The 18,508-nt window shown below is 40.6% G+C and overlaps 1 protein-coding gene and 1 non-coding gene across 2 annotated transcripts; both read right to left on the reverse strand.

The window, feature by feature from the left end:
* Positions 1 to 762: 762 nt before the first annotated feature.
* Positions 763 to 12,362, reverse strand: LOC103704629 (ATP synthase subunit delta', mitochondrial-like). The gene is made up of 2 exons (XM_008787990.6): positions 12,007 to 12,362; positions 763 to 1,327 (listed from the first exon to the last, which is right to left on the reverse strand). Exons 1-2 carry the CDS (start codon positions 12,268 to 12,270, stop codon positions 983 to 985), a joined length of 609 nt encoding a protein of 202 aa, XP_008786212.3. The 5' UTR covers positions 12,271 to 12,362; the 3' UTR covers positions 763 to 982.
* Positions 12,363 to 15,812: 3,450 nt separating this feature from the next.
* Positions 15,813 to 15,884, reverse strand: TRNAM-CAU (transfer RNA methionine (anticodon CAU)). Its single transcript has one exon. It is a non-coding gene; the product is annotated as a tRNA-Met (tRNA).
* Positions 15,885 to 18,508: the final 2,624 nt, after the last annotated feature.

Raw genomic sequence — 18,508 nt, forward strand, 5'->3', positions numbered from 1 at the left:
CTCTCTCTCCTCTTTTCCTTAAAGAGAACATGCAGAATATTAGTACTATTTAATACATGATTACATGGTTTGTGCTTCATTGGCCGGTAACAAGAGCATTACCCGTTTATGTATATCAACTGACTCATCTTCTTATAACATCATTCACAAACATACAAATAAATAACTTAACCTTTTTTGTTTTTAAAATTTTGTTAATTATTCATGATCCTTCCTGAATCCATTACCTGAATTCCAAATCTCTAGTCCAGCGGAATTGTTGCCAAACATAAAGCTTTTGACCATTTTGTCCGACTGCTCCCTGTTTCAGTGCAGGATCTGTGACAGAAACTTCAAATGACTTCTTAGTCCTAGCATTATGCTTAGATCCCATTGTTCTTGGCACCATTGCTTTTGAAAACCCTGCGGATTATTTATATCGATGGCTCCATGCCGTGGATTGTGTTGCCCCTCGAAAACATCAGGTATCTGCACGGTCAGGCAAGAATACCTTCATCTTCCTAAATTGCTGGAATGTCAAGCCAAACATATACAAGGATAGCCTGAACAGACGCCAAGACAATCTTACTCTTTTTAGATACCCGCATCGTGAGAGAGAGCCGAACTGTCGGAGAACGCAAACGAGACATCCATCAGAAACTGACATTAAATTTCAGATGACTCCTTTCCTGACCAAATAGACTTTGAGAAAGTTTAAGCTCACGGGTTGGATATCAGGATTTCATTGTAAACAACAATCAGAATCCTGCTAATCAGCAGCACTGAAGTCCCAACCAAGCAGTAACATTGCATGACAATTACACAACTCAGCCAGAAGGGAGTCTGCAATTACAAAATTCATCAAGACAATAAGGTACTAACAATATTGAAGTATAAATTCAGTTGAAACGAAGAGATTTATTAAATCACACTTCCCCAACCCCCCACCCTGCCCCTTCTTTTGCGCAAGGGAATCCCTCCTGATAGGTACATCATCCGTCAGTCAACCCGAGAGTGCAGCATTGAGTGCACTATGAACATCGACCCCAATCTGCGCTTCAGCCTTTTCCAAGTCTGTTGCAGCTGAGCTAAGCTTCTGCGTAAAGTCAGCAAGTCCCTTCTGGACCAGGCTCGGATCAATATGGTCAACAGGAACAGCCTCAACAGCTACTACATCAGTGATGGAGTTTGCATGGATGAATGCAAATCCACTGCTGACAAAATACTTGGTCACTTCATTCCCATCATGCACGGAAAGAACCCCTGGTTTGAGCTCTGCAATGGTGGCAACATGTCCAGGCAAAACACCCATTTGCCCTGTTGTTGCTGGTACAATAATCATGTCAACCTGAAAAATACACAAACGGTTGAAAAGAAAGTCACAAATGGTCAAATAGGTGTCTTTTGATTATTATTCCAACTCTAGATATGACAGTTTATAGCTGCTCTTAATAAAACTATATACGATTTTTGGTAAATGGGGGACGTCGATCTGGGGGAGGGTATATGATATCAGGAGGGGGGTTATTCTGTTAGGGTGGGATAATGAAGGAGGGACAAGAGAGGCTGGGGGTGGCAAAGGCTATTTATAAATCATAAGGGTGGGTTGGGGGGAAGGGGGGGGGGGGGGGAGGGGGGGTGGTGTTCTTTTGTACTGTAATTGTTATGGCCAGGGAGGAGGAGGAGGACCTTCTCATTCACTCATTCCTCATCCATAACATACATACGGACATACATCCATAACATAACATAACATAATATATACATATAAATGAAAAATTAGTGCAACAATTACTCAGGCTACTTTATTTATATTAGTTGCCACTAGAATGACTTCAAGACAAAGTCTAACACACAATCTGCTCTCCAAATCCCTCATATGGCCATTCACAATGCCACTAGGATCCCTAGGTATAAGACCGAATGTTTCCCATAATTCACATCTCAGTGGCATCCCATTGTTGATGTTGCCTTCCTCAATTATATCAACTTCCAATAGTAGATGTTTTCCTTCCACTCAAGAAAATACAATTCTTGAGCCACTTGCAATCAAATCATAACCACATTCACAAATTCCTTCACCATTTACCTTACATGTATATGGCATCTTTTTTCAAAGTCCACAATTGCAAGTCACTTATAAGTACAAAGGCAGAAAAAAAAAACTGCAAAGAATCTAGTGAATCATATGATATGCCACCTTAAAGACCGAAAGGACGGTGTAAATGTTCAAGTAGTTGCTTTCTGCAACACTGATGAAAAGATTATGATGTCAACAAGTAAACATAATAAAGATAGAACATTCTAACATTGCCCATGCTCCAATCCATATTTGGGTTTAGTGTATCTAAGTACCTTTAACTCAAGATTTCACAAGCTTATTTGGCCTCTCCATCACCCTTCCAGTTGCAGATTATGTGACTTCATAAAAGCACTGATACCTTTAAACCCAGATTTCACCAAACAATAACAAGCCTTTAATCTTTATTGTCCGTCATACCACATTTGCATTTCCACCAAGTGAGACCATGGTGTTTAGGCACACCAGTTCACTCCCGGAAAATTAACGAAGTGTATCCAATGCTTTCAAGCTGCAATGTAATGCAGGCAATGAGGTAATAAACATCTTTATGATTGTACTTAAAATGGTAGTGCCTCAAGAGAAATCCTGATCAGTGCAACTAATGAACAAAAACTATGAATCTTCTTTAGTGCACATCCAGCGTCGATCATAAGTTAGCCCAGAGACAATAATGTGTTAAAAAAAAAAAACTCTTCTATAATCTCCACAAAGCACCAAATGTGCAAAATTCATTTATCCTCTAATTGCCGGCCCCATATAGGTAGGAAAATGCTGATGCTTACAATTTATGTTCTAACTGTTAAACAAGACAACCAATTAAACATGACTAAAGCAAAGTCCCCCCTAAAAAAATAAAGCAAAGTTCCAAGTAATCATCCACCTTGTCATCCAAAGGGGCATTTCTGAATTTAAACTTCCAAAATACCTTTCCACCAATAATATTACAAGAATCCACCATAGTGATTTCTTCGAGTTTTGCTAATTCTTACACTACAAGAAAGGTCTCTTTTTAAGGTCACCCCACCAATACAAAAGCCAACAAAAAAAGTTTAATTTTTTGCCTTTGCTAACCATAGATCTAGAAATATTTTTCTCCTAATGAAAGCCCCTACAATGATCTCAAGATCAGAGTAAAGATGGTGGAACTTTTAATCTTCCTTATATGTGAAGAAACTCCACCTATTTCCAACCATATAGGAGAGTGAAGACAGCATGCTTCCTCCTCAAATCTCGTAGTCTGTTAGAAGAAAGGTGGTGGGGACACAAACCACCGTTTCCAGCATGTATACAGACGTCGCCGGCGTGCATAGCACTTTGGCCACCCTAGTTTTATTTTCTTGCGTATTTTCATTTATTTCTTATGTATTTTCGTATTTTATTAGTTGCTGGCTTGTTTGATTGTATTTAGCTAGTGTAGTGACCCATGATGTTGTTGGGTCATGGGTAGTTACATGATCTCATTTGTGGGGATCATGGGTAGTTGTATTGGGGCTATATATGGCACCCCCTTATCTACTGTTTGGTAGAATATTTGGGATTAAAAAGACTTGGCTTTGGCATCTGGTGGACTCCAGACTCCTCCCTCCTCCTTCCCCTTCTTAATTTCTTCCTTTAATCAGCTGTCCCGCATCAGTTTGGTATCAGAGCACTGTTGGGCTTTGCCTCTGTGCCAACGCCCCGATCCGTGATCCTTTCCCTTCCTTTTCTTCACTGCCATTTTCTGGGCCGCAGTGGGACAGTTTGCAAAAAAAAAAAAAAAAACTTTTGTTGTCTCCTCTGTCCCGAAAATCCCACAGAAATCTACCAAGTGTATGGCAGAGCACCGCCGGATCTCAGGATTCCGGTGGGCACACGAAATCTACGCGGTAACCCGACCCCGGACGCCGGAGCGAGCTGACGGACCACGGGTGACTCCCTCTGTCAAAAAGAAGAGGAGCATCGCTGCCCTTCTTTCAGATCTGTCCATCGGACCCGCCGAAGCGTCTGCCGGCCACCGCGCACACGAAGAGAGACGGGAGACATTCCTGCGAGGAAACCCAGTGTCGGAGCAGGTGACCGGTCGCCGGCCACCACCACAGACCACTGAGATCTCCCTCCTCTGCACTGCTAGCGTGGACTTCGCCACGAACGGCCGCCGGGAACTGCCAGCAACTGTAGCCGCAGAGCCCGGTACCACCTCCCGAAACCGTCGGGAGGTTGAAGAAACACCAGCTAACGGGTAAGCCCCTCACCCGTTACCCAGTCTACTAACCCGGATCCGTTTCCCAAAAAAAAAAAAAAAAAAAAAAAAAAAAAGAGAGAGGCACATGACCCTCACGTGAGCCTCGCACGTGACTTCACACGTGACCACCCCAGACGCAGCACGTGACTTGCACGTGCTGTTCAAAAAAAAAAAAAAAAAGAAAAAAAAAGAAAAGGAGAGAGAAATCGTACCTGTTGCTCGACGGAGAAGAACCCTAGATCTAGGGTTCCGCCACCACTGCCGCCGTCGACGCTTCGCTGCTTCACCTCCACCGCCACTGTTGCCGCTCCCTGTTGCTGCCGCCGAGCCGCCTCGCCCTTCCGCCGCCAGTCTCTTCTGGCTCGCCGCCGCCGCTCACCTCTGCGACCACGCACCGCTGCTTCAATCACACCGCCACCCTCCCCTTTCCCCTCTTTCATCTTCTCCGTTTCCTCAACCCTCGAGTTCTCCCATTTCTTCCCCCTCTCAGCTCACTAAACCCTAAACCCCTTTCTTTTTTTCTCCCTTTCATCTCACCAAGACCCCTTCTTCTTCTGTGCCGCCACCTCCGACCTCCGCTGCCGACTCCATCCTCCGCCTTCGCCGACCCCCTCGCTCCCCAGAACGAGGGATCCACCCTCCGACATCGCCCTTCTCCTCCTTCTTCTATTCTTTCCCATTTTTTCCCCCACGACGTCTCCCTCGGGTTTACTCCCACTGACACAGAGGGATCCGAAGCTTCTGGAATTCGGGCGAGCCACCGGTTTACTTTCGGGTGAGCGGGCCGACCCCAGCCTTCGGCCCATTACAGGTGAATTTCTGTTAGCCCATTGTCTTGTGGGCCTGATTCTTCCAGCTCTACAATTGGATCCAGACCCTGCCACGTGTTGGACTTCTACAACGACACTGTAGTCAGCCATCTTCCAGCAGCATTTTCTACAACTCGTCGGGTTCCGGTTCTGCATCCTACACTTTGACATCCAAATTCATCCGCTGATTCAGATTTGCAAGAAGAGGTCGTATCTTTCCTTTAAATAACTATTTTACAGCCTTTCCCTATAAACTAGCTTATCTTTAGATTATTATTGTTTCACTTCATGTTGTCGGTTTGAGATAGGACCTTACTTTTATAAAAGCCTATGCCCCTTGAAAACACATATTGAGCCTTACAAATTATTTTCAAATCCTCGAAAGGCAACTAGGAAATTTTACTTGAATCTGGTGAAACCCAAATCAATTTGAAGGACCCCACTTTCATTAGATTAACCTGCAAAGATTTTGCATGATCCCAAACCGAGGTTAGCAGTACCTAAGGTCCTGATATTTTGTTATCACCTGTGCTAATTCGAAGGTAGCCGATACTATGTCAAAAGTCGTCTTTATTCAACATTGTTAATTTTATTCTGAATGTTAATTATATATCTAGGATTTTTTTGAATTCTAGAGTATGACAACTCGCAGCGGTACATCTTACTCACATGAGATGTCGACCAACCCAAACCAACAGGTGTTAGATGCCATAGCAGCATTAGAAATCAGATTAGGAGCAAGAATCACTGACCTTGAAACTAGGCTGAACACTCGCTTGACTATGGCTGAAAATTCAATCACCAACCTCCAAGTGACTCACAACGATGGAGAATCTGAACTTGGTGAGATTGAACCGTCCCGCCCCAGAGGCCTTGGGCCACAACACCAAAGGGACTATCTAAGAGCACGTGAGACACCAGATGAGCATGTAATGCGCAGTATAAAGATCGATGCACCAAGTTATGATGGTCGTCTTGACCCAAAAGTCTTCATCGATTGGCTCGCTGATATGGACCATTACTTTGAATGGTATAGCTTGTCTGACGATCGCAGAGTTCGTTTTGCAAAAATGAAGCTCATTGGTCCTGCAAAATTACATTGGAACACAATAGAAAATATGCTTGCTAGAGCTAGACAACCCCCTGTGGTACATTGGGATGAAATGAAGGAGAAGTTAAAGGAAAAATATCTCCCAACATCCTTTAAGAGTCGCCTGTTAGATCAGTGGCAACGACTGATTCAAGGAAACAAACCTGTGTCTGAGTACATCGCTCGCTTTGATGAGTTTTTCATGCGATGTGATGCACGTGAAAGTGTGGAATTGACCCTTTCTAGGTTTAGGTCCGGATTGCGAGATGATGACTGGAGGCGTCGATCCATATTTCACACCTATATCAAATGTGGCGAACATAGCTGTAAGGTTATCATCGACAGTGGGAGTTGTGTCAATGTTGTATCCACAAGAACTGTCAAGAAGCTACAGTTAAAGACAGTGCCTCACCCTAACCCTTATAATGTGTCTTGGGTGGATAAAACCGCTATACCAGTCACTGAGTGTTGTCTAGTCCAAATCAACTTTTCTGAATATAATGATAAGGTCTGGTGTGATGTTATTCCCATGGACGTTGGACACATCATCCTTGGTCGACCATGGCTTTATGACTTGGATGTGACCATTTATGGCAAATCCAATTCCTGTTCTTTTGTTCACCAAGGAAAGAAAATTCGACTAAACCCTCTACCACCTAGACCTTCTAATGCTGGAAAGAAGAATGTGAAGGTTGAAAGGCGCCTTCAAATCATTAGCCCTAAGGAATTTGAGAAAGCAGCATCCCAAGGATCCGTAGTCCTTGTGTTAGTGTCCAAAGAAGTTGTTCCTGATTTTCAAATAGATTTTCCGAAGGAAGTTCATCATGTTCTGGAAGAATTTAAGGATCTCTTTCCTGAGGACCTTCCTGATGAGCTTCCCCCTATGCGTGACATTCAGCACGCCATAGACTTGGTTCCAGGGGCGACTCTCCCGAACTTGCCTCATTATAGACTAAATCCGATTGAACACGCTGAATTGAAACGGCAAGTTGATGAACTACTCCAAAAAGGGTTCATCCGAGAAAGTCTTAGCCCGTGTGCGGTGCCGGCGCTTCTAACGCCCAAAAAAGACGGCACTTGGAGAATGTGTGTGGATAGCAGGGCAATTAATAAGATAACGGTTAAATATCGGTTTCCAATACCACGATTGGATGACATGCTTGATATGATGGCAGGTGCCACTATCTTTTCCAAAATTGACCTTAAGAGTGGTTACCACCAAATCCGTATCCGCCCAGGTGATGAATGGAAAACAGCTTTCAAAACCAAGGATGGGTTATATGAGTGGCTAGTCATGCCCTTTAGATTAACAAATGCACCTAGTACATTTATGCGAATTATGACCCAAGTACTAAGACCTTTCATGGGTAAATTCCTTGTAGTCTACTTTGACGATATCTTAATTTACAGCAAAAACAAGGAACAACACCTTGAGCACCTACGTTTGGTTTGCAATTCACTAAGAAAAGAAAGCCTATATGCGAATCTTAAGAAGTGTTCATTTATGAATGATCGTGTAATCTTCTTAGGATTCGTTGTTTCTTCTGAGGGTGTTTCAGCAGACCCACAGAAGGTCCAAGCTATTCTTGAATGGCCCGAACCCACTACATTATTTGAGGTGCGAAGCTTCCACGGCCTAGCCACCTTTTATAGAAGGTTCATCAAGAATTTTAGTACGATCACTGCACCAATTACGGATTGTATCCGAAAAGGTGAATTTCATTGGACCGTTGCGGCCTCAAGGGCATTCCAAGAGATCAAGACTAGAATGACTGAAGCCCCGGTGATGCGCCTCCCAGATTTTACTAAAGTTTTCGAAGTTTCTTGTGATGCATCTGGTATAGGTATAGGTGGTAAGCCAAGAAAAGCATCCTATCGCATACTTCAGTGAAAAGCTGAATGATGCCAAACGAAAATATTCCACCTATGACAAAGAATTTTATGCAGTTGTGCAAGCGCTGCGTCACTGGCGTCACTATTTGCTACCTCAGGAATTCGTATTATATTCCGACCATGAAGCTTTGAGGTACTTAAATTCCCAAAAGCGATTGAATTCACGACACGGAAAGTGGGCTGAATTTCTTCAAGAATATACCTTCGTGTTGTGTCACAAAGCAGGTATTGACAACAAAGCAGCTGATGCCTTAAGCCGTCGTGTAGCATTACTTTTGTCGGTAAGCATAAATGTTACTGGATTTGAACGTATAATTGACGACTATGCAACTTGTCCAGACTTCACTGAGATCTATGCAAGCGTCTTAGATGGTCGCACCAGGGATAATAGTGATTACCTTGTGGTTGATGCCTTTCTGTTCCGAGGAAACAAGCTATGTATCCCTCAAACATCCCTTAGAGATTTTCTTGTTTGGGAACTTCATGCGGGAGGAATAGCTGGCCATTTTGGTAGAAATAAGACCATTGATATGGTCGAACAAAGATTTTATTGGCCTAGTTTAAAACGGGATGTTGCAAAAATTGTTAGTCAGTGTCGTACTTGTCAACTATCCAAACAGCGCAAACAAAACACTGGTTTATATACTCCCCTTCCTGTCCCAGATCGTCCTTGGCAGGACATTAGTATGGATTTCGTGCTAGGATTGCCAAAGACTAGAAGTAAGCATGATTCCATTCTCGTGGTAGTGGATCGGTTCTCTAAGATGGCACATTTTCTACCCACTTCCAAGACTTCTGATGCCTCCAAAGTTGCGAGGATTATCTTTGATGAGGTCGTTAGGCTCCACGGGCTTCCAACCTCGATAGTGACTGATAGAGATGTCAAATTTGTTAGTTATTTTTGGAAGACCCTCTGGAACTTTATGGGTACTAAGCTTAAATATTCCACAGCCTATCACCCTCAGACAGACGGGCAAACTGAGGTGGTCAACCGCAGTCTAGGAAACCTTCTACGATGTTTGGTAGGTGACCACCCAGGTAATTGGGATCTTCTTTTATCCATAGCTGAATTCGCCTACAATAGCTCTGTAAACAGGACCACTGGCTTGAGCCCTTTTGAAATTGTCTTAGGCTATGTACCGCGAAAACCTGTTGATCTTATCCCAGTAGCCCCTAATAATAGGATCTCTGAGACCGCTGAATCCTTTGCGCAACACATGCAAAATTTACATAAAGAGATTAAGAAGAAAATTGAAATCAACAATGCGAGATATAAAACGGCCGTTGACTTACGTCGACGTTATCAAGAATTTCGAGCGGGTGATGATGTAATGATCAGAATCAGAACTGAACGGTTTCCACCAGGAGCCGTTAGGAAATTGCACGCCCGAAGTATGGGTCCATACAAAATTCTGAAACGGGTTGGATCTAATGCATATGTGGTGGATATTCCAAGTGATTTTGGGATTAATCCAGTTTTTAACGTAGAAGACTTAGTTGCCTACCGAGGTCCGACAACTATTCCTACAGACCCGCTCAATGAGCCTGACACTGACTGCACATCCAATTTTGAGAACATATCTCCTGCTCCTGCCTTGCCTCCTGTACCTTTTTCTCCGCAGATCACAGATACAGTGGAACAGATTTTGGATGATCAGATTGTTAGTACGCAGAACGGTGGTTATCAGCGATACCTGGTCAGATGGCATGGTCGACCTCCGTCAGATGATACTTGGATTAGCAGAGATGAGCTTCAGCGACTTGCTTCAGACCTGTTGGAGCATTACCAGACATCCGTTTCGCCAGAGGCGAACTCTTCTCCGCTGAGGGGAGTTGGTGGGGACACAAACCACCGTTTCCAGCATGTATGCAGGCGTCGCCGGCGTGCATAGCACTTTGGCCACCCTAGTTTTATTTTCTTGCGTATTTTCATTTATTTCTTATGTATTTTCGTATTTTATTAGTTGCTGGCTTGTTTGATTGTATTTAGCTAGTGTAGTGACCCATGATGTTGTTGGGTCATGGGTAGTTACATGATCTCATTTGTGGGGATCATGGGTAGTTGTATTGGGGCTATATATGGCACCCCCTTATCTACTGTTTGGTAGAATATTTGGGATTAAAAAGACTTGGCTTTGGCATCTGGTGGACTCCAGACTCCTCCCTCCTCCTTCCCCTTCTTAATTTCTTCCTTTAATCAGCTGTCCCGCATCAAAAGGATGCTCATGACATGAACTGAAATTACCTCCTACCTAGCATGCTACCACAATCTTTGTAGCCAAACATGTGGGCATTTGCCAATGCCATAATTCCATTAATAAACTGGTCAAAAACAGCATGATTTTGCTTGACGAAGACCTATAAGAATCTCATTGGAGTTCCCAATTCATACATAGCAGTTCTTAGATGAAAAAGGTACATGCAAAACAGAGATCAGCGATGATTTATTTATCATTCAAGGAAAAAGATTAGTAGTATTTAAGAAGAGAGAGTGGATAAATCTTCATCTATTTGTGCAACATTACACCGTGCAACGCAATCTCTAGATTAACTAAACCATCTAGAGCTTAAGCATGCAGAATAAAGGTGGTTAAACAGGCCCCCCTAGGTACCCACAATAAAGTATCGATACAATTGTTTGGGACTAGACCCTATAGTTGGCAAAATTATACATAAAGGGCTAAGTGTGTTTGATCGATAAATTCAATAATCAGATTTGCTTGTGCTAAGCATATGGTGGATTCAATCGCAAAATTGAGAGTGCCGAGAAACTCAAAATCAATATCATCTTGTTTGTTATTTCAAATGTCATATTGGGAAAACTATATCCGTTGATTTGATATTATTGATAAGATCCCAATAATAAGATAATAAAAAAAAGACTAACAAATCTCACTAAAATACAGTCAAATTCTGCTGATTATGTCAATACTATATCAGCCAATATCTCAAAAATGTACTAGTTTATACTAAAAGAAGGGGGGAAATAAATGTCTCAGATGTACTTCATTAACGAGTGCTAAACACCAAGACCTACTGGAATGTGCACAATTCTACTCCTGCTCATCAATTCTTTACTGCTTCATTTGTGAGCTAACGTGTGGGAAAGTTGTATATAGCATTGCTACTTCAGGAGTCAGGACATGTTCTTACAGCTACCCAACAATAAAAAAAAAGGTGAAGTGTGAAGCACTATTTTCAATTTATAACCATCAATTGAAAATCTACAAAGAAGTTGATCAAACTTTAGAATTGTACATAAGGTTGATGCATAAGGCCAATATAGTCTTTATCGCACAAACAAACTTGCCGCTACAAATTTGCAAAGTATGCACGTCTCAGACATGATTTCTAAAGGAATGCATCTATATCTTAGGATGAAACCTAATCCACCTGAAAATGCATATGATGGGATGTAGTGACCATAACCATGACCAACAAACCTTATCCCATTTATTAAGATCAGTTCCTATAAATTCTTATTGCAGGTCATATTAGATCAAGTCTTGAACTAGTTCCACGAACTATTCTTGATCAAATTAGGTGCCTATAGAACCGATTCAAAGCTCACAATAAAGCTTCAAATCGAGACATTATCCACAGCTACAAGTTGGATTTCAAATCAAAATCGAATCGACGTCGAGGTTAGATTAAATAAATTCTCAGCTCTGATTCAGTCTATTCTTGGGCATGAACACTGAGGAATATGGGGTTTAAGTCACCCAAAACTTTTACCCGATCATAAATATCCATATAACCAACTACGTATTCAAACATAACGACGATCAACGACATAATAACCATCCAAAACCTCATGATTCGAGACAAAAAAAGGAGGTATTTTTGAATCATCGAAACAAAAGCAAAAACCCTAACTTTACACATCAAACAAAATATGCATTAATCAAGCGGGAGAGATTGGGTAAACGACCTCTTTGTTGGAGATCTCGGATTGGTAGGGGAGGACGAAGTTGACGGTGAGCTTGGAGGGGATGGAAGAGGGGGTGGGCGGGCGAGGCTTCATGAAGGAGAGCGGCGTCTTCGGCGGTTCGAGGTTGGGGGCCACCTTCTTCCACGCCTCCACGAAAGCTGAGTCCTCCACCGGCACCGCCGGGGCGTCGGTCGAGAAGGCCCGGCCGACCGGCCGGCCGCCGCCCAAAGCGCGGATCAGAAGACGCGAGGCTTGGCGATACATGGCGGTGGATCGCTCGTCGAATTCTCTCTCTGCGCCGGCTTCGGTACCGTGGTTGGAACCAATTGGGATGAGAGGGGGTGGAAATCACGCCGAGGGCTTTTCACCGGAGAGCATAACTCGCCTCTCGGGCCCAATGGGCTTATGGGCTATGGCTGGTGCTCGCTCTTGGATCACCATGGATACGTGGGTCAAGAAATTTTGAAGATGCTTTGTGATTCGTGAAAAGAAAGTTCACTAATGGAAATCTCCACTTGGGAGAATGTGAAACACCAATCCGGGAATCCGATATTATCTTTGTTGGTGCGAAGTGTATACTCGATATAATATTTGATGCATAAATTCAAGGGAATCGGCTTGTTATTCTTTACTGATCATTTGTAAAGTGATAAGCTCCTTCATGAAAGAAGAAAAACTAATATCTCAACAAGTACATAGTAGACCTATGCTCACTTCCGAAACATGAAATCCACTCAACCTCCATTGTAAAAGAGTCAGATCCAAATGAGCGTTCTCTTCTACCCATCACTCAAAAGCCAGTACATGATATTTTTGGAATCAAATAGCACTCCTATAGTAAATTACTTACAGGAATCGGTCCTGGCTTGTTCGATTCCTATAGGATTTGGGCCAGTTCACTCTAAAAAGATTTCTATGAATATCATGAAATGGCCCTTGCCTGGCTTGTACTTTTGTGAATTCTATTAATTGCATAGGATTATCCAAACAACCCTTAATTTTCTTCTTATTATTAATTAATTAATTTATTTATTGGTGCAGGAGGTACGTACGAATCCTCTCATGGAAATAAGAGTGGACAAAAATATGAGGTCTAGCTCAAGATTCCTAGTGACTTTATCAAATTGTTGCTATTCAGATCCAATATTAGGGTTGTCAATTTCCTAGCTTTGGATAGGTTAATCGAGCAACTTACCTCTCCTTGACAATTTGTCAGGGTATCAACACTTTCTATGAACTGAATGCCTACTTTGTCGAGCTCAAGCCTAGTCGACATTCACATATTATGTCTACATCTCATGGACCAAACTAAAAAGCCCAAGCCTTCTTTGCAATGATTTGCTGCCATACCAAGCCCTTTCTTATCCAATCTAGTGTAAGCTATGCAGTGAAACCCTAAGAATCGGAAAATTTCTCAGAAATCTTCACAGTTCTGAATGGTCTTACAACATCAATCTCAGGAGAAAAAAAAAAAACAAAAACAAACTTACACTCTTTGCTGTCTTTTTTAATATTCATCATGCAACTACCTTGAAGATTAATTCTTACCTGCAGGATACACCAGAATGCCAGCGGCGGCGCATCGGCATATGAGAGACTACCACTCATCAGCCAGCCTTTTGGTTTCATGTCGAACAAGATTTTTTCCCTCCTATATCCTTTTCTTTCTTTTCCAACCATGTCCTTTTAGTACGTATACGAGCAAGGAAGCACTGCTTTGGATGAAGTTTTTAATGGAAATCATGCTATCAAAGAGCAACAAGTTGATGTGTTTTTAGGAATGCTTCCATTAAAGGACCTCCCAGCTCCAAGGAGCAACATGTTGCAGTCCTGAAGACTACAATCTGTGCAGTTCTCCACCAAAGAAGGATTTCAGGACTGAGTGAGTACGATCGAAACGCCGTTTGTGGAGCTCTGACAACCCTCAGAGATGCGCTAAGATGGAGAATTATTGGAGTCAGTTGGCTGCAGCGTGGGCTCTACAGGCTCCTTTTGCCGTCCAGCGTCTTCCCAAATATATTCATGGCGAGTTATGATGCCATATGACTTCGTTCAACTGACTGCTGGGTATATTATGAAAAGCAAAGTGAGACTGGTCCTGAAGGTTGGTATCATTTCTTCATGCACTCTTCTTTTGACGAGGGATCTAACGCAGCCAGCTTTTGTTGCTCTCCCAATTCCTCAACCATGGACAAATGGAAAGTTCTTAGTCCGTGCTGATTTAGACTCGAGATTTGCTCACCATCTTTGTCTAATTGTCAGTTACTTTCCTTCCTTTTTCTTTTAATAAAGTTAGATGCTTTGATTTGTACATCAAAGGTGTCTGATGATTGACAAGGAAAATTCATAAAGCTGACCTTAGTATATAGTTCAGGACACTTCGAAATTATTAAGCTCTGACCTATTATGTTCTTCAATGTCTCCAAACGTATTTATTCATCTAAAACTGAAAGTTTTGTATTCTTGAGTTGATAAAAAACAAATAAAACATGGAATAAAGCGGGAAGGAAATGTCAAAAGGTGGCACAGAGATTTTTAGGCCACTTTCCATTTAACTACGATGGCAACCCACGAAAAGCTAAAAATTATAGACGTAGAATTATTTTTATAAAGTGTTGCAAGGCATGCTGGAACTCCAATTTTGATGCCCGGTATATTTTTTGTCTACATGAAAAATTATCGTTACGAAAAAGTAAATTTAAACATCTAATATTTTTTTCCCAAATCGAGTTGTTGTTAATCATAAATGCATATATATCAGCTATCATATTTTCAGATTACACATCGGGTCAATATCAAATTGTGTGATTTCTATTGGTATTTATCTTTCTACTTCTATAAAATCACATAGTAACGTGGAATTTAGTATAACATGTAAGAAAAAAATTGGAAGGAAAGATATGCTTATTGAAGTTTTGCAGCTTTTTTGATCTTTTGCTCTTTATTCATTTGTTCGCTAAGAAGTCAAATTACAAAGAAAAAATTAATATCTTCTTATAGCTTTAAGAAAAGAGAGGGAGGTGCGTATTATATTTATCCATATTCTAATACCAAAGAATGCACCATCCAAGATTCAAGCCGAAGTCTATGGTTGCTAAACAAAGGGACATATACATCGGGCAAGCCTCGATTCATAATTAAAATCTTCTTCTATTCTTAATATTTTTTTTTGTAAAAGGTGAGGGTAGATATTTTTATTTAATTTCAAATGAGCTATACCTTAACGGGAAAAGTTGCTAAAGCGGATCCATTAACTCTTTTCACAAGATCTCTAATTTTTTTTAAAAAATATTTAATTTATAGTAAAGAACAAAAATCAAGTTTCCGAAAGTCTTTCTTGTATCTTAGGGGTGCTAAAACAATATTCCATCAAATATTTTTTTTGTTCTTTTTTCTTTCTCGTATAAAAGAAATTGAATGGCATTCAACCAAATACTTTTGCATATTTGTTTAATCAATAAGTACCTTCTTTTCTTCTTAGATAATACTTTATTTTATAAAAAATAAATAATAAAAATTGTATTCTGCCAAAACTCATTGCGGTATCTTCATCATTTTTTTATTTCTTATGAAAATAATTTATTAAAGGAAAGAGAATAAGTTTTTAACCCCAAATTAAAATACAGTTGGTAAAAATAACATTTGATAAAAAAAGTTTTAATTTTTAAAATCGATAATATATTTTTTCTTCTTAAACAATACTTTTATGGGATTTATTTATTTTTTACCAAAGGAGAGCAGTACTCTTAATTTAAGATCCATCTGAAAAAATGGAGGTATAAAAACGCTGTGGAAGCCTTAACTCGTATCAGAGCCAGGTTTCGATCCTGGGACCTGTGGGTTATGGGCCCACCACGCTTCCGCTGCGCCACTCTGATTGTTGGTTGAGCGGTGACAGAAAAACATATTGATAGTAAATCTTTCCCAAGCGTCCCTTAACAATGTCAAGCTGCGTCCTTGGATGCATTTGAAAAAAAAAAAAAAAGTCCATCTGGTTGTAAACTTCCCGAGTTCATCTAGTTTACCTTGAAACTAGAGTTTTTTAAAACATATATTTTCCAGTGATATTCCATGCAGTGAACGTACCTTTAAGATGCCGGAGCTTTCAAATTTTGTATCAATGCCTACTAAGTTCGAGCTATATTATTATCATAACCCCAAGAGGACATGTATTGTAGCTTAATGCAACTGTTAAGTCGTGCAGGTGTCTCTCTCTCTCTAGCAGACCTTGTGGAGGTTTCCAAACTTGAGCAATATAAAATAACTCCAACTTGGCCCTGCATCTCGTAGGAGGGGAAACCCAAAATTAAGGCCTAACATCCCTAAGTTTAGTCTATGAATAGCCAAAATATGTATCCAAGGCTAAGGCACCATCCCTTGTCGAAAGTGAGAGACACGACTTCAGACATTATTATTCTCCAGTCTGCTGGTCCTTAAAGTTTCAATTTATTACCTCAGCCGTTGCTTTTAGTGAAGTAACTAGAGGTCTCAATGTTCTTTTGCTTTGCTGCAAATGATGACTCATTGCGTACTTTGGCTTTGACTTTTGCCTTCAAGAAAAGAAAACATACATACATAAAAAAAAAAAACTAGATATCTTAATTGAGATGAAACTACCATGTCAATGTTGCTATAAGAGTAGATACAAATATGCCAACATAATAGGCACAATGCCGCTCTCTACTTCTATTGACATTTGAAACTACTTTCTTCATCTCAGCCATTGCTTCAGCTGGTTGCAGCCCCAGGTTGACTTTTGAATGCACGACGGGATAAAATAAATGAATATGGAGGGAATATTAATCTACCATGTTGCTTGTTTAGTACTTATGCTATTATTGTTATAGAAAATCTTTCAACATAGTTCTTGTGAATTCTCTTGCAAAAAGAGCGCTATATATATATATATATCACCGCGTCTCAAAGGAATGGAACTCTGAAGAAAAAAAAGACAAGTAATTATTTTCTTTTGTATATGTATTATTTTTTGAAAAATACAATGAAGATGCCATCATTAAGATTCATATTTTGTAAACTAATCCGAGACTAGCCGACCTAAACAGTTCCTACTATAAATTATACAAAACTCAAAATAATTTTGCTATTATTCCTTGAAGTAAGGAATAGTTGGTGAAATTTTTCTCTTTTTTCCAAGTGTATTCTAAATCAGAGTCGGCTGTTTTTGGTGTTAGGAGGGAGAAGCATATGTAAGTTTGCACGGAAAATATACAAGCATTGAGGATTTCCATGCGGCAGTTTGGTGCACCAGTGTTTCAAGTAATTAATCAAAGCTAAGTAGGGGACCAACTAATGCACCTTAATTTCGTAAGAAGACCGAATGCTAGCGTCAACGATTCCAAATAAAGCCAAGCCTGAATCCTGATTGATTTTATTGCATATGTGGTGGAAACTGGGGGCGATCTCATCATTCATCAGTCTTCTGAGTTCTGGCACACAAGCAGTTAAAAGAGAATTCGGTATGGTATGGTTACGTTTAGGCATTTTATAATTTGAGTCGCAACTACTTTTGTCATCATGATCTAAAACTACCACAAGTCAACAACATCATGAAGTAGGAAAAAGCTTGAACTTCCTATCTTAGCTTGAAGCAATTGCCCAAGCCACTCAATTATCTATATCCTGCTCCATATTGGGCTTTGTGCGAGCTCGGAGCATTGCAATAGGTCTAAATATTTTTGAGACGGAATTTTAAGATTAAGTATTGGTACTTCATAAATAGCTAGTGTAATCATATGAATTAGTAACAACTCAGGATCTCATCTAAAATGGCTAGCTGAAAGATACTATTTGGATTTCTTGATCTTATATAAAGATCTATCCATCGAATAACCGATATGGGACTAAACACATGCCCACATGGATTCTCATATTAGAATAACACTAAAACACAATATAACTCAGATGGAGAGATGCATATATTTAAGAAGGAAAGTGTTATTAGGATGATGCAGGTTTCAGAGAAAATATGTATTTCCATATTTTTTTTCTATAAATAGCTAGTCTAACACCACGAATTAGAATAATACGAAAGCACAATATAACACACACTAAATCAACATGATCAAACATTAGGCTTTATTGTATCGTAAAAGCTTATCGCACGTTTCTCTTGCATGCCTGATTGGTGAGGGCGGCAGTGCTACATGCTTTGAAGCCATTCTCATTCAATCTCCAGCACCATGCGGCATGCTTCTTCTCTCCCTCTTTCATTTCTCCTTCATAGCCACAGCTTTGTAAGTACAGCCAAGGCATTCATTTGATTAACCAATCATGTGAATTTTTGTTCTCGATTCATAATGAGGCCTACGTATAGGGAAAATGAAATGAAAGCAAATGCCAACTTGGTCTTGGTTCATCATGACATTGCACAGGGAAAGAGAGCATGCATGTGAGGCTCAAAGAATACATAAGAATCATAGCGTAAAAAAAGAATGATCTGTGTTACCATTAAAGAAACACTACAAAGGGAAAACATGAGCTA

Source organism: Phoenix dactylifera, chromosome 6 (assembly GCF_051530095.1).
Source record: "Phoenix dactylifera cultivar Ajwa chromosome 6, Ajwa_hap1_PhDact_Kaust_v1.1, whole genome shotgun sequence".
In the NCBI taxonomy this organism is placed as follows: domain Eukaryota; kingdom Viridiplantae; phylum Streptophyta; class Magnoliopsida; order Arecales; family Arecaceae; genus Phoenix; species Phoenix dactylifera.